Genomic DNA, 15,592 nt, shown 5'->3' on the forward strand with positions numbered 1-15,592 from the left:
TGTGGGGGAGGGGTCTGAGAGGGAACAATGCTTAGCACTCACCCCTTTTCCAGGCACTTCTCCCACTTCTATATGGGACTGGCGCCTCTCTAGCTGTTGCCCTGGCTGCTGTTCCCAGAGTGGGTGGGTCTGCGGACATTCTAGGACTGGGGGGCCCTTTAAACAAACAGACTCTGGCATGTATGTCCCTGGCTGGCTGTGCGCCTGACTCTGCAGACTTGTGAATAAATGCCGTGCTTTGCTGCTGAAAAAATACATAAATAAAATAAATAAACAAACAAGCAGACTCTGCTGAGAGACCAGCAGTTTCTTCCTCTGCCCCAACCCCCACTGGTTTGCACAGTCAGAAGCAATGAGGCTTTATTTTCCCTGGTGCTGGAACCGTGAGCTGCGCGGTCTGGTCTGGTGCTGGGAGTGCTCCCCGGTGTCCCTCCCAACTTTTATAACATGTGACTGCACTTTCCACCAGCCTGCCACTGCCACCGCTGCTACCGCCATCATACTGCGTCCTCTCCGCCCCATCTCCACCCCTCCTACCTGTCTGGATGAGTATTGCTTTTTTATTTCTTTGTTTTTTTGACTTCCATGCAGCTTGGTTTTCTGGAACTTCTGGTTATCTCTAGTTTTGAGGTAGTTGTATTCCTTCTTAGTTGTGGAGCGAGACACAGGGTGTCTGTCTAGGCCTCCATTTTGGCTGGAAGTCTGTTTAGTCTTTTTTTACCTCAATCTTTTCCTTAAAATTTTAAAGTAAATTTTAAAGTTTAGAATAGTTCTGGATTTACAGAAAGGTTGTAAATATAGTAGAGTTCCTTTTTACCTCACACCCAGTTTTCTCTATTGTTAATATCTTCTGTTAATATGTTGCCTTTTTCACAACCCAGTGAACCTATATTGATATATTATTATTAACTAGATTTCCTTAGCTTTTCCCTAATGTTCTTTTCCTGCTCCCTGCCATACTTACATTTATTCATCATGCCTTTTAGGGTCCTCTTGGCTGGGACAGTTCCTCATTTTTCTGTTATTGATGGCCTGCTATGGCAGTGTTAGGAGGATGGGTCTGCTGTCTCACAATAAGACTAGGTGTTGGTTTGGGGTCACCTCTTGACACCAGAGGTGAAGTTAATGCATCCCTAGTTCAGGTAGGCAGCGTTTGGTGAATGGGCTATTGTTTCATTAAGGTGAGGCTCTGTCAGCCTGCGAGTTGTACATGCTAGGTCCCCCAAGTGTTGCCACAGACCAGCAGCTGTGGCTTCCCCGGAGTTGGGAGCAGTGTAGAATGTCAGGCCTACCTGACATGCTGAGCCATAAACTGCCGTTAACAGGGTCCTTGTATCACATGTGTGCATTGTCACTGACCCTGGTTAGGACTCAGGCTCCCTGTGGTGGGCCGAGGATATCCTGCCTTGTTTTGCACTTTGATCAGCTCACACCATCAGTGGGATACAGTGCTTAGCAATATATTAGAGGAACCACACAGAGGAAGTGATCACCCCACTCTGAGGATGACAGAAACAGTCCGAATGACTGTGGCAGCATTCCTTGTAGTTGGGACTGAGCAGCACCATGCTAACAGGGTTCACTCATCATGTTTTCCACCACCATATCCAGAGAGGCAGAGGTCCCTTCCCAAACTGAGCTTCCCCAGCTCACACCTCAGCGCAGGCATTCCTCTCCCCAAGGGGTTGAGAATATTTTGCATTTTAGTCCCCCACCCCCATACAGACACACATACCTTGTTTGATAAAGGAAGTCAAAGTTGCCCAAAATAAGCAGGGATTTGGAAGGGAAGCAGAAAATTAATGAGGCTGCAGCTGGGAAATCATCTCCAAAGTTGAAACAGGGAGTGATTCTTTGCTTAAGCTGCCTGTGTGTGCTGCTTCCCTGGGAAAGTAGCCTGTCTTGGGGCATCCTGCTCATAGACATCCCTTCCTGGGAGGCTGAGGGGCCCCTCCTTCTCAGTGCTCTGCTCTCAAAAGGCTCTTGTCTTCTGTGTCCTTGTCCTCCTGGGTTCACACACTGTCCTTTGTTCCTAGCTGGCGAATGCCCTGCTGGAAAAGGAAGTGATCAACTACGAGGACATCGAGGCCCTCATCGGCCCACCTCCTCACGGACCCAAGAAGATGATTGCGCCTCTGAGGTGGAGCGACGCTGAGAGGGAGAAGCAAGATGCTGGAGAGGAGGAGGCGCCTCAGCATCCCCCGCTTCGAGGCGAGGACTCATCTTGGCCCAAATAGCTGGACCCAGGCAGTGAACTCTTTACCTAGCTGTCCCTCAAGTTCCTTTTCACCTGAGACTTGTACCTTCTCATAGCCCTTACCTGACCTTGCTGAAGGTCTTAGGAGATCTGTTGGTTTCTCTACTTGTGATTAGTAAAGACTTTGCAGAGGGGAACCATTTAGTTTTGCTTTTGTAGATGGTTTTCCCTTTGAGAAGGGCTGTCGGTACTTGTTATAGGTGTGTGTGGAGGAATTCCCAGGTTTATGATACTACCGTTTTGTGGGTGTTGGGTGGATCTAGGAGCAGCCCAGCAGTCAGGCTCATGCTGGAGCTTGTGCAGGGGCTCTTCCCAGCTCCTATGACTTTGTCGCTATGCTAATGGGATCCTCTATGAAAGCACATTCTGAGCCAGTGTCCTCATCCTCAGTCATCAATGGAGTTACAGAATAGGGGACAGGCTCTAGAGGATTAAAACACTGCCACCTACTGCCATGCAGACAGATGCATGCAAGAACCTCTCATTGGTCTGGTGGCACTATGTGGGAAATACCTGAGGACTATTGATACTTTACAATGGAGAATCCAACCTTGTACCACATGGCCAGCTCTAACCTAGAGGGGCTATTGGGTCTGTCCTGGATCATGGGATTGTGTGTTTGCAGGTTATAACTTCAGCAATTGACGAACCCCTTTTGTAGGAATCTGGGATAAAGGGCCCAGGATACCCCATCATTGCAAGTGCACCCAGCTCCCTTCTCCTTGGGTGTGTGAAACACACAGGTCCTTGTACATGCTGCGCTCATCACTTCCGCCCTCCCAATTTGGTGGCATTTGGAGCCATGGATTATGGGTATTTCCTGGCGGAATGGTTGTTCTGTTCCTACTCCCACACTCAGTGCCAAGGAAACGCCTGCTGAGCTGTAGGTGAGCAGACGCAGGTGTGGTTATACACCCGAGGGTGGGCAGCTCTGAAAGAGCATGGCTTTTTGAGGACACTTTGCCTTTGCCCCAGGTCCTCAAATTCATTTCCAAAGATCAGCATGTAGTGAGGAAAATTGTTGCTGAAGTCTTTGAGTACAATATCCTTTGTAACTTGTAACAGTGAATTTGGCCAAGTTCATCTCTTCTGTTTTATCCATTATGTCTGTACATCCTTTGGAAAATAATTTGCTGAGCACCAGAAGATGCTTAGCCAGGAATAGGATGTAAATATATGAAAGGGATGCCTTGCTGTAGTGGGGAGAGGGGTAGTTGGCTTCCTAGCACTTCCTGGCCTGAGTGGGCTCATGGCTCCTCAGCCCAGTGGGGGGTTGCTTTGTGCTCTGATTGATAGGAGTTGTTTGCCAACTTTGGCCCTCTAATTGATCAAATTATGTCACCTCCCTGTCATGAAACACATGGCATTTGAGAAGAGTGCCAGGAATTACCCCTCTGTCTCATGTGTGGATGATGCTTACACCTCCTTTAAAGTGGATCCTAGAGATGAAGAGGCTTCAACAACCTCATATCGTCCCTGGAGCAGCCAGATCAAGCCCTGCAACCTGTGTGCTTGATGCTGGCACCAAAACCTTGACCCTCTGCCTTCCACCCAGCAGAGTGGGTACATCAGAGCCTGATTATAGCTTCTGGAACTGTCTTTGTCTAAGTTAGGCATTTGAGATCTCCCATTGAGATAAACACCTGTTACTTAAATAAACCTGTATATTTAACACAATCAGAGAGAGCCTCAGATCATTAAATAGTAAAAAAAATTAACTTGTAGTTCTTAAGTCAATGCAAATTGTTCTTCATTCTGATCTATACTCACAAATATGATTTTTTTGGTTTTGCTTTTTAAAAAATTTTTATTTTGGTATAATTGACACATTTGTTATAGGTATACAATGTAATGATTCGGTATTTGTATATATAGCATAATGATAGGCACAGTAAATCAACGTTCAACATCACACATAGTTAAAGAATCTTTTTTCTTGTGATAACTTTTAAGACTGACCCTCTTAGTTACTTTCAAACAAAACATTTATAATTATGATAATGTGCTTCCAGTTGTCTTTCACTGATGTGTTGCTCATTACAGGAACCTGAGTTAGCCTCTCATTTATGTTTAGGCCATAATTTTGTAGTTTAGAAACTGGATGGTGATAAGTTCTGTGATGAAGCAGTATAACATTATCCTGTTCTTGTTATTAGGCTACTGCTTTGCCTAATTTAATCATCAGCCCAGATTTATGGGACAAAATTAACATGTTAAGTTTTGCAAAGTGCTATAGGGGCATGACTCACCCCTCCACCCCCCCAAAAAATTATCAACTCATTTTTCTGCTATGATAATAATTTAAAAAATCAAGACTCAAAGGATTCCAGAAGCTATTGTTGATTATTAGATTTCCTTGAGGTTGACCCTCAAAGCACCACATGAAGGAGGCCAGTCAGGTGTGGGTGTGCAAGGAGCAGGCACTGCTATGAGTAACTGGGACTCAGTCTTGCAAGGAAATTCTGGGTGTGCAGAGTATACTCCCAACACCTCGAAGGGCACATATCCAGGAATCTTTGGTCCCCTTAGTTAAGCGCTGCTTCCAGGAGCATTAGATAGCACTTTCAGGCCGAAACCTGGGACAAAAGCCCTTGAGTTGTGGCTGTTGAGCTTTTGTGCCAAGGGACAAGTTGGCCCTATAGGTAAAGGTTTTTAAAACCCTTGAGCCAACCAAGTCTTTGTATAGTACTCCTGCGTGACAGTTCCTAACAGTTCACTTTATCCTTTCTTAGTGGGAAAGCTGAACATGTTTTCAGCAGAATTTTCCTATTTGAAAATTTTTTGGCTCACTACTTTGCACACTTCTTAAAGGAAATAAGTATGGAGTATTCAAGCATGAAAAATTGGATTCTATGTCTGGCTTGGTTATGTGCAGAATAGTAAGGTCCTCAAATGATAGCTTCACCTTACTATACCACTATGTTCTTAATGGTGTTTCCAATTTCAGACCTCTAACCTTCACCCAGTGACCCAAGACAGCTCAGGTGGAGGTGAGGGTTAGGGCCGGTGGAGTGGAATGACTGTCCAGAGAGAGAAATTGGGAATGGAGACAAATGTTAGATTACAAAGCAAGGTATCTTGGTCCATGGTGAGATCATTGAAAGGAGTCTTAGATATTTTAAGAAAAGTATGGCTGCTATTGCCCTTGTTTCATAATTGAACACATCTATTAAATGGCACAGTCAGGGTTTGAACTTTCCATGTAGGCTCAGTGCATTTGTCTGAAAAGACTGTGCCTCATATGTTACCCATGTTCTGTCTTCCTGGTCATAAACTGAGTTTTTCTAACAGCTATGGATGTCCCAATAGGGAAGAAAACTATCAGCAACCTGTTTCCTCAGTGCAGGTCACAGACCCTCCAAGTCTCAATTTTTGTGTCATGAAAAAAAAGTTTTTTTAAATCTTATTTTCAGAGAAATGGGGAGGTTGCCTCTGGCACGCCCCTAACCGGGGACCTGGCCCGCAACCCAGGCACAAGCCCTGACCGAGAATCCAGGTGACTTACCGCTTGGCGGGAAGTTGCCCAACCCACTGAGCCACGCCAGTCAGGGCTGTCATGAAGTTCTTAAATGTTTTGCTAGAAGGAAGCTTGGTGATTGGGGTGAGGGTGGGAAAGAATGAGGTTTACTGGGATGTAAAGGTTTAGATAGCAGTGGGGTTTTGGAGAGTTCCCAGACTTGTCCTGGAGGACAGAAGACGATGCCTGGCTACCTACTGTTCTGATGTTCCTCTCTGTGAAGGAGGCAGTATACATAGTGGCACGTGTGACGTCCACAGTGAGCCACGTGGATTCTTAGTGCCACCACTTACTACTACTGCCCTTCCTCAGAGAAGTTACCCAATCCCTCCGCCGAACAGAGGCAGTTGTACGGTTCCGCGTGACGTTACTGGCTGCCCACACAGCAAGCGCTCTTAGTTTTGTCTAAAGAATGAAGCACAGAAAAAAAAAACACAAATCTACCAAATGGATGAGAGAGACCAAAGACTAGGACACTAGGCTTTAGGTGTTGGGGAAAGGTATCGAATCCTGCAACGTGCGTGACTGTAAAGGCTCGGCGCTCCCAGGTACTCACCAAACCTACCCCACCCGGCCCTCTCCGGACCGGAATTACATTTCTTATCCATCCGGTGGCCGCAAGGGCACCTGGGAGTGTGTTTACGTCACTTCCGTGATTCCCGGCTCTGATTGGTTAGAACACCCCAGGGCTTCTGATTGGCCCGGCCCACTGCCATCCCGGGGAGCTTTGCGCCTCCACTTTCTTTCCGGTTGCTGTTCTCCTACGGAGAAGTGGGGTATGTGTAATCTTGGTTCTGGTGTAGGCCATCGGGTGCCATCGGCCTCCATCTGCCGCAGTCGGCGTAAGGCCCTGCCACAGCCGGTGCCGGGCCGTGGCCAGGTACCGTGGCCACGCCGTCCGGCCGGAGTTCGAGCCCTGACTCGCTTTCCTCCCTAGGACCGTAGGCAGTAGCCATGGCGCCCAGCCGAAATGGCATGATTCTAAAGCCCCACTTCCACAAGGACTGGCAGCGACGCGTTGCCACGTGGTTTAACCAGCCGGCGCGGAAGATACGCAGGTGAGCAGGGCGCGTGAAGCACACAGCAAGGTGACTAGTGTCCGGAATCGCTGTACCCTGCACTCAAGCTCTTTAACCACCTGATAACCATGAAGCCCTGTAGCTCCACGTTAGAGCCGACGTTGTGATGGTGTATTTAGGGGCGAGCGGGTGGTGACTTCGGGATTGGGGTCGCAGGCTGACTGCATAGTCTGCGCTCTTCGCGTCCCCGCTGTGGTACAGGGTAGTAGAGAACAAGCCTGAATGGGAGGTAGGCCTTGGGGCGCGGTAACTGCCGCCTGGCTTCTGTCTGCTTAGGCGCAAGGCCCGGCAAGCCAAAGCGCGCCGCATCGCCCCGCGCCCTGCGTCCGGACCCATCAGGCCCATAGTGAGATGCCCCACGGTGAGGTACCACACCAAAGTGCGCGCCGGTAGGGGCTTCAGCCTGGAGGAGTTAAAGGTGAGTAGCTGCAAAACCGCATTGTCAGAGACGCATGTTTTGCCTGCTGGGCTCACAGTCAAGTGATGACATTCTCCGGAATCGCTGTACTGCCTTGATGAAAGTACGCTTGAACCCTTTTCCATCTGACGACTGAGCCCGTTTATTAGGGTATGGAAATGAGAGGCTCCTTGGGACTTCATTGTGCCTTGTCTCCGAGGGCAGGCGGCCGGCATCCACAAAAAGGTGGCCCGGACCATTGGCATCTCAGTGGATCCGAGGAGGCGGAACAAGTCCACTGAGTCCCTGCAGGCCAACGTGCAACGGCTGAAGGAGTACCGCTCCAAGCTCATCCTCTTCCCCAGAAAGCCCTCGGCCCCCAAGAAGGGCGACAGCTCTGTGAGTAGGGCGCTGCGGGCTCCGGGTGGGGCAGGAGTGGGTGGTGGAGGTCCCAGCCTGCGGATCCGCAGGGTGGGGAAATTTGGTTCAGGTAGTGGCGCCTGTCAGGTCCAGCTGGAGTGGAAAAGGAAACATTTGCCTGTAACCATTTTATCCCCCAAAACTTGGCCTTCGTGTCTGGGTCGTGGAGAATCGTTAATGAGAAGAGCAAGCCTAAGAATTCCCAAATTAATTCGTCAGACCTGCCGAGATTCACTTTTGTGCTTCCCAACAGGATCTTTATGATTTGTGGTAATGGCTAAGGCTTTTTTGAGTTGGAGGTAGTTTTTTTACATTGAAAGTGTTTTGCTCTCTAAAATCCTTTATATACAACACAAATGTTTCTTGAAGAATGTTTTAGAACAGAGCTGACAGTGTCCATTCATGTGGGCTTCCTGGGAGTTGTGTTGGGGGGGTGGCTTCAAGCTTGACATTTTGCTCTGTCTGCATCTCCCATTCAGACATGGGTGCTCTTTTGCATGTGTCTGCCAGTGAGACAGAACAGGAATTCCATGACTTGCCATTAGAGGATGATAAGCTCTGAGCCCTTAGGGAAATCAGCTGAGCCCACTTGATTCTCCCTTCTCATTAATAAACAGGAAAAAGAACTCAAATTGGCCACCCAGCTGACAGGACCAGTCATGCCCATACGGAATGTAAGTGGGGGTGTTGGGATAATGCCCAGTGAATGTTTCTTGGGGTTGGGATTGGCTTGAGGGAGTGAAGGGTGGCAAGAGCATCCTGCATTCTTAATAGATGGATTCCTTGAGGGATGGCCTTGCCCTCCCTTTTGAGGAAGCTTTGGAGATCCATACTTTTCTCCCTCTTTTGGGTTGTTTTCCCTTCTTGCTGTTTGGAAAGCACAGGGCATCAAGGGGCTTGGCCCAAGCCTTCCTTTGTTCAGGTCCTTTTGTGTCCGAGCACAGCAGCCCACTCATCCTTCATATCTAAGGAGGTTGCTTCTGCCTCTGCTCTGAGTTTGGGTCTGTTTCTGTTTAAATCCAGAGGATATTTCTTCTTTGGCAGCCTCTGTGTAGCCTTGAATCCCCCCCTCCAAGGCCTCTCCAGATTCTGGTAACATTTGGGCCCTGGGCCTTGTTACAGGCCTCACTGCAGGCGAGGGTTTGACCCCTTTCGCCCCTTTCAGGTCTACAAGAAGGAGAAAGCCAGAGTCATCACAGAGGAGGAGAAGAACTTCAAGGCCTTTGCCAGTCTTCGCATGGCCCGCGCCAATGCTCGGCTCTTCGGCATCCGGGCAAAACGAGCCAAGGAAGCAGCAGAACAGGATGTTGAAAAGAAAAAATAAAGTGCTGTTGGCAATTTCTGATAAATTTAGTCTCCATGTGACATCTGTCTGGATAAAGAATGGGGACGGGACCTATTTTTCTGGAGGAGATCCTGGGAGTTGGGCAGGGGGTGAGAGTGTTATTGCAAAGCAGCCCAGAGACTGGATTTCATTCTACTTCCTTTGTTTTAGGACTACTGCTTGATTAGTTGATTGAAGATTTTTAAAAGATTTTATTTACTTTTGGGGGGGTGGAGAGGGAGGGAGAGAAATGTTGTGAGAGAGAAACTTAAGTTGGCTGCCTCAAGCACACCCTGAACAAAGGACCTGGCCCTCAACCCAGGTGTGTACCCTGATGGGGAATTGAACAGGTGACCTTTCGGTTCACAGGCCAGTGCTCAATCCGCTGAGCCACGCCAGCCAGGGTGTGGTTGAATACTTTAATAGCTTTAAGATTCCATTTATTTTTAGAGAGAGTAATGAAGGGAGAAAGAGGAGAGAAACATCTGTGTGTGGTTGCCTCTCACGTGCCCACAGCCCAGGCATGTGCCTGACTGGGAATCAAACTAGCAGCTTTTTGGCACTCAATCCACTGAGCTGCACCAGCCAGGCCTTTTTTTTTTTTTTTTAAAGCCAGGGTAGTTCCTACTGATATTAGCACCTCAGGACTTGGGGCCACAGCCTTGCTTTTTGATTCACACCCAGCTTGTCCCTGGGCTTGTCTGCACCCTTGCTGTACTGAGTAGCAGTGGCAGACTTGTAGGGCTTGCATGCTCTGGTGCATCAGGCTGTCCCTTCACGCAACTGCCTGGCCGTCAAGTGGCAGCCAAGGAAGGTATTCCACTGCCCACCCCAGACGGAGGCTGGAGCCTAGCCAAGTGGCCCCCTTTTGCTTTGCCTGAACACCTGATGGCAGCATGGTGCCCAAGTTTCTTTGAAACCAATCTGGTTTCTCTGCAAGTGAGATGCCCGTTCTCGTCCCTGGTCACAGCAGGGCCTACTGTGAAAAGCAACATGGAGACAGTTGTGTGCTTAACATGTTTTCTTGCCTGGATTGTCCAGGTGCAGGTCTTAGTAAATCACAGCTGATGTGCGTTCCTGTACCTGACTGCTACAGGATAATTTGGGGCACTTTTAACATCTAAAATTAACAGTTTATAAGGTACCAATTTCTTTGGGAATAGTGTACTATATAAAGGTTAGTTGAGGTGGAGCTGTGGGAGTTTGAGCCTAAGCTGGGTCCGACAATCCATCTATGGAAGGGACAGCCTCATGGCACCCGTACTATTTGCTTTGTATTTGGCCTGGTGAGTCAGAGTCACAAGCAGCTCTGCCCATCTGCCAGAGCTCTGGCTGTGGTCTTCGCAGGTTGGAAGCACAGGCCCCCACTGCACTAGTACCAAGTTCTGCCTTGGTGGGTGAGGGGAAGAAACACCTGCCTCCCCTTAGACGTGGTTTCCACCTTCAGTCACCTGTGCACACCTGTCCACCTTCCAGCCCTGTGCCACCAGCCAGACCACACCAGAATATAGGGTGTGCAGTGCCAGTGAACAAGTAAATGTGCTCAGGGTAGGAGTTGGGTGTGGAACCCATGGGTTAGAACCCTGTTACACAGCCCATTGTCTACATTTGTGTAACCTGGTCATGCCTAGTAGTGGTGGCAGCGTTACAGCATCATGCTGAAAAAGCTGTTTCTTTGGGCCCTTTCCACCCTGTTAAGTAAGCCGGATGGGCCCTTTCCAGCAGCAGGTAAGCTGGATGTGCCACCTGATGGAGCCAGGCAGGAAACAGGTCTGATCCCTGCATTCAGAGGAACCTTGAAAGGTGCTAGGGTTCTAGCTTGTTCTCCCAAATCTGCTTGGTCCACTAAAATCCCTGACCTAATGGCTGAAGGGCTACTATCCCCTGCAGTCTGGGAATGCTTTTGATGTGGGTTCATGGATTTATTTTTAGTTTCCTTTAGGTGAGCCTGATACAGGAAGTGATGTGATTGGGCAGCTCTGCTCCTGTCCCTCCAGGAAGGAGTGAGGCTGAGGAGGCTCCTGAAGGCAGAGCTGGAGGTCTGGAGGGTCACTAGTGAATGAAGCCTGTGGGTTGTGACCAAGACCTTGCAGCTGGGGAACAACAGGAACAAACTCATTCTTGGTAGAGGATGTGGCTCCTGCAAGGGGGCAGGGGCCTTCCCCAGGGCTTCCTGTGTGTGTGACCACTACCAGGATGGGGTCCTTTGTCCACTGGCCATCCCCTGGCACTGGGGTAGCAGGATACTAGGATGGTCCTGGGATTTCCTCTTGAGCATGGGCAGAAATGTGAAGAGGAGGAGAGACCAGTCCCGATTTGGTGATATACCCAATGAAAGGCAGAGGACCTCTGCAGGCCTTGCAGGAGCCACAGAAGAGCAAAAACACAAACAACCTCAGTTCTCACCTCGAGGAATTGAATTCTGCCATCAACCAGGACCTCCAATGTGATGGCTTCTGAGCAGAGAACCCATGTTGCTGTGCCATGATCCTGCCCGCTGTTTTAGCCACTACATTTGTGGTACTATGTAGCATAGAAAACTAACCCTAGTACACATACTGATTCCTTATCCCTTTCTACAGCTGGGTAATTCCATCAGCAGATGTGTGCTCTTTATCTACCCATCTCCTCTAGGCACACTTGGCTGGGGTCTGAAGCATATTTAAAGGATTACACACTATGAACAAGTGAGATTTATTCCTAGAATACAAGGAAGTTTCAACACATGAAAATTAATACATCACAGTAAAAGAATGAAGGGGAAAGAACCACATCATCTCAATTGATGTAGAAAAAGCACTTGACAAAATTCACTTTTTTCATGATAAAAACACTCAACAAACTAGGAGTAGAAGTAACTGCCTCTAAATAATAAAGTCCACATATGAAAAACCCACAGCTAAAATCTTACTCAATAGTGAAAGACTGAAAACTTGCCTCTAAAATTAGGAACAAAGTGCCCTGGCTGGTGTGGCTCAGTGGATACTGACCAATGTTTCTCCCCCTCTTTTTTGTTTCCTTCCCCTCCTTCTAAAAATAATAAATTTTTTTAATTAGTAAACTTAGGAACAAAGTGTAAGAATGCTTATTTTCACCTTATCTATTCACCATAATACTGGAAGTTAGCCAGAGCCAGTATGCAAGAAAAATAAAAGGAATCTAGATTTGAAAGAAAGAAGCAAAATTATCTCTGCTTGCAAACAACATAATCTTATATGTAGAAAAGCCTAAAGATTCCACTAAGAAAAAATTAGAGCATATTCAGCAAAGTTGCAAGATACAAAATTAACATGCAAAAGTCAGTTTTATTTTCCTGGCTGGTGTGGCTCAGTGGATTGAGTGCCAGCCTGCGAACCAAAGGGTCACCAGTTTGATTCCCAGTCAGGGCACATGCCTGGGTTGCAGGCCAGGTCCCCAGTTGGGGGTGCACGATAGGCAACCACACATTGATGTTTCTCTCCATCTCTTTCTCCCTCCCTTCCCCTCTCTCTAAAAATAAATAAAATAGATATTTTTAAAAAGTGAAGGTCATATCTGAAAAAGCTATTTTAAACTTTTAGAATCAACCTATAGACAAACCACAAACAATTATAATTACAGATCAGAATATAATAAGATATAGAAATAAAACACATAATAGAAGCTAGGAATGCAGAAGAAAGGATATTAAAATTACTGGATGGATAGAGAAGCTAGTATCTCCATCTTGTAGAGAGATGGGGGTCAAGAGACACCATCTGGGGGTGGTGAACACACTGCAATATACAGATGATGTAGAGCTGTATACCTGACACCTATATAATTACATTAACCAGTGTCAGCCCAATAATTCAATTTTTTAAAAAGAGACAGCATCTATACTTGATGGAATAAGAAACTGATGTACCTATATTACTTACAGATATAACAATAACCAACATTAGAACTAAAAATAGTCATGTATTTTAGGAAACTAAGAAGGACGGGAGATAGGGGTTCTGGAAATGTGTTAAATCTTTATTCATCATAGGAGGTCATTTATAAAATGTCTGAACTATACAAATTAGGAAATAACAGCCCTGGCCGGGTAGCTCAGTTGGTTAGAGCATTGTCCTAATACAACAAAGTTCCAGGTTTGATCCCTGGTCAGGGCACATGCAGAAAGGAATCAACCAATGAATGCATAAATAAGTGAACAACAAGTCAATGTTTCTCTCTCAAAAAAGGAAATAACAATATAGGTATATTATTTAAATATATAGCCTCTTAACTCATTTCCTGATTCTGCTTTGCCTTCTTCTCTACTCTCAAGTTTACAGTCTAGCCTCAATGGCTCTCTTGTAGTTCCTTAAACATGTCAAGACATGCTCCTACTGCAGGGTCCTTGTATTTCTGTTCCCTCTGCCTAGAATATGCTTCCCTAAGATACCTTTGTGATTTTCTTATCCTCTTCTTTCAGAACTTTATTCAAAAGTCACCATCTCAATGAAGATTTCCCTGACATACCATTCCCTATTCCCACTACCTGCTTCATATTTTCCTCTGTAGCACTTCATTTATCACCATCTAATAGTCTGTCTTTTACTTATTTATATATTTATTTGATTCCTTCATCAGTACTATGTAAGAGGGGATAGGCAGTGATGTTTGCCTGTCTTTATTTACCTCTATATACACTGGTACATAGAATAGTTGTTTGGCACCTAGGAGGAGGCAGGCACTGGATAAATAGTTGTTAAAAGAATGCATGAAGATAATACTAGAGGAACAGCTAAACAGCAAGCTACAGGAAAGGTTTTTACCTTTGGGAACTGAGACTGGATTGGTTAAGAGTGGGCCAGGCAATAGCTGTCTTTCCTCACATATCACTGGCTTAAAAAACAAACAAACATTTTATCAAGGTTTAAAGAAATGATTATTACCTCAAAACAACAGAAAAATGTTTTAGAACATTATGATAGAGGAAAAATGTGAACTCTGAAAACTATATATGGGATGTGACTAAAACTGTACTCACAAGTAAATTAATTCCTTAAATGTTTTCATTATTCAACAAGAAGAAATAAAGAGAAACAAATAGAACATCCATCTGAAGGAACTGAAAGAAAATAATGAAAATTTAAAGAGGTAGAAATAAAGATAAAAGCAGATAGTAATCAATTATGAAAGAATATTGATAAATTTGAGTTCTTTGGGGAAAAAAAAACAAACAATGAAACGTTAAAATGTCTGGAAAGCATAATCAAGAAAAACAAGGAGCCCTGAGCAGTGTTGCTCAGTTGGTTGGGTGTCATCCTGGAAAGTGAAAGGTCGCTGGTTTGTTGCCAGCCCCAGCACATGCGTGGGTTACGGGTTCAGTCCAGTTCAGGAGTATATAAGAGGCGACTGGTGGATGTTTCTCTCTCACATTGAGGTTTCTCTACCTCTCTTTCTCCCTCCCTTCCCCTCTCTCTAAAACTAAGTAAAAGAAAACAGAAAAGAAAAACAAGGAAACAACAACCTAAATAAATCAGCAATCAAACCAAAAGTCCCTAAAAAGGATCTAACCACACATACAGGTGTGATAGCCAAACATTTCTAAAATGTGAAATCCTGATGGAAATGAATGATTCTCTAGAAATTAAAATTATCTGGAGAAGAAACAAGAAAACCTGAACAGGCTGATGACCCTAGAAGAAAACTAAAAGCTGTCAGAATATATTTAAAAGGCCCAATCCAGATCGTTTTATGAAGATTCCTTTCATTTCTGCCATTAAATAGTCACACGAATACATACAAATTCATCATGGTTTTGTAATATATTTTTTAAACTTTTAAATGTTTGATCCACTGGGAGTGTGTTCTGATTTAAGGAATGACATGACAATACCTGTTTGCTGATTTTCTTTTCACATGATTCTGCTTTCCTCCCTTCCTTGTGAGTGTCACTCAGGCATCAGCCCAGGTATGGCTGTATCCCTCCGGACCTAAGGCTGACATTTATGAGTGGAAATCATGTGAGCCATCCCATAACCCATTTCACAAACGGTCCACAAAGGGTTCCAACTATGACACACTGAAATGGAAGACTTCAAATTACCATTTTAACACCCCCTCCACACCCCAAATCTTGCCTATTGATTTACATATTAGAGAAAAGGCATTATTAATGTTTAAGAATGTCGAATTCGCCCTGGCTGGTGTAGCTCAGTGGATTGAGCACCGGTCTGCGAACCAAAGGGTCGCTGGCTCAATTCCCAGTCAAGGCACATGCCTGGGTTGCAGGCCAGGTCTCCAGTTGGGGGCGCACGAGAGGCAACCACACATTGACGTTTCTCTCCCTCTCTCCCTCCCTTGCCCTCTCTCTAAAAATAAATAAAATCTTAAAAAAAAATAAAGAATGTCGAATTCAAAACACCTGGATTCTCTATCCCCAAGAATTGAAAAAGATATTTATATTCCAAATAATGTTCATGGCAGCTTTATTAACAATAGCCAAAAAGTGGAAACAACCCAAGTATCCACTAATGGACAAATGGATAAACAAAATGTGATATATACATACAGTGGAATATTTTTCAGCCTTAAAAGGAAGGATATTTTAACACATTCTATCACATGAATGAACCTTGAGGACAGT

At 45.7% G+C, this 15,592-nt stretch overlaps 2 protein-coding genes and 1 non-coding gene across 3 annotated transcripts in view; all 3 read left to right on the forward strand.

Moving 5' to 3' along the window:
• Positions 1–3,934, forward strand: part of SPG7 (SPG7 matrix AAA peptidase subunit, paraplegin) — a 45,431-nt gene extending 41,497 nt beyond the window's left edge. Inside the window, exon 17 of the mRNA XM_090259317.1 lies at positions 2,037–3,934. Coding sequence (XP_090115443.1) covers positions 2,037–2,237 — 201 coding nt within the window. The 3' untranslated portion in view covers positions 2,238–3,934. The remainder of the gene's footprint in view (positions 1–2,036) is intronic.
• A 2,531-nt stretch (positions 3,935–6,465) lies between these two features.
• Positions 6,466–9,023, forward strand: RPL13 (ribosomal protein L13). The gene is made up of 6 exons (XM_090260507.1): positions 6,466–6,550; positions 6,712–6,832; positions 7,130–7,271; positions 7,476–7,649; positions 8,288–8,344; positions 8,836–9,023. Exons 2-6 carry the CDS (start codon positions 6,729–6,731, stop codon positions 8,992–8,994), a joined length of 636 nt encoding a protein of 211 aa, XP_090116633.1. The 5' UTR covers positions 6,466–6,550; positions 6,712–6,728; the 3' UTR covers positions 8,995–9,023.
• On the forward strand, positions 7,335–7,418 carry LOC149994428 (small nucleolar RNA MBII-202). The gene has a single exon (XR_016507945.1). It is a non-coding gene; the product is annotated as a small nucleolar RNA MBII-202 (small nucleolar RNA).
• Positions 9,024–15,592: the final 6,569 nt, after the last annotated feature.

This window comes from Furipterus horrens, unplaced genomic scaffold (assembly GCF_987537825.1).
Source record: "Furipterus horrens unplaced genomic scaffold, mFurHor1.1.pri manual_scaffold_13, whole genome shotgun sequence".
Classification (NCBI taxonomy): domain Eukaryota; kingdom Metazoa; phylum Chordata; class Mammalia; order Chiroptera; family Furipteridae; genus Furipterus; species Furipterus horrens.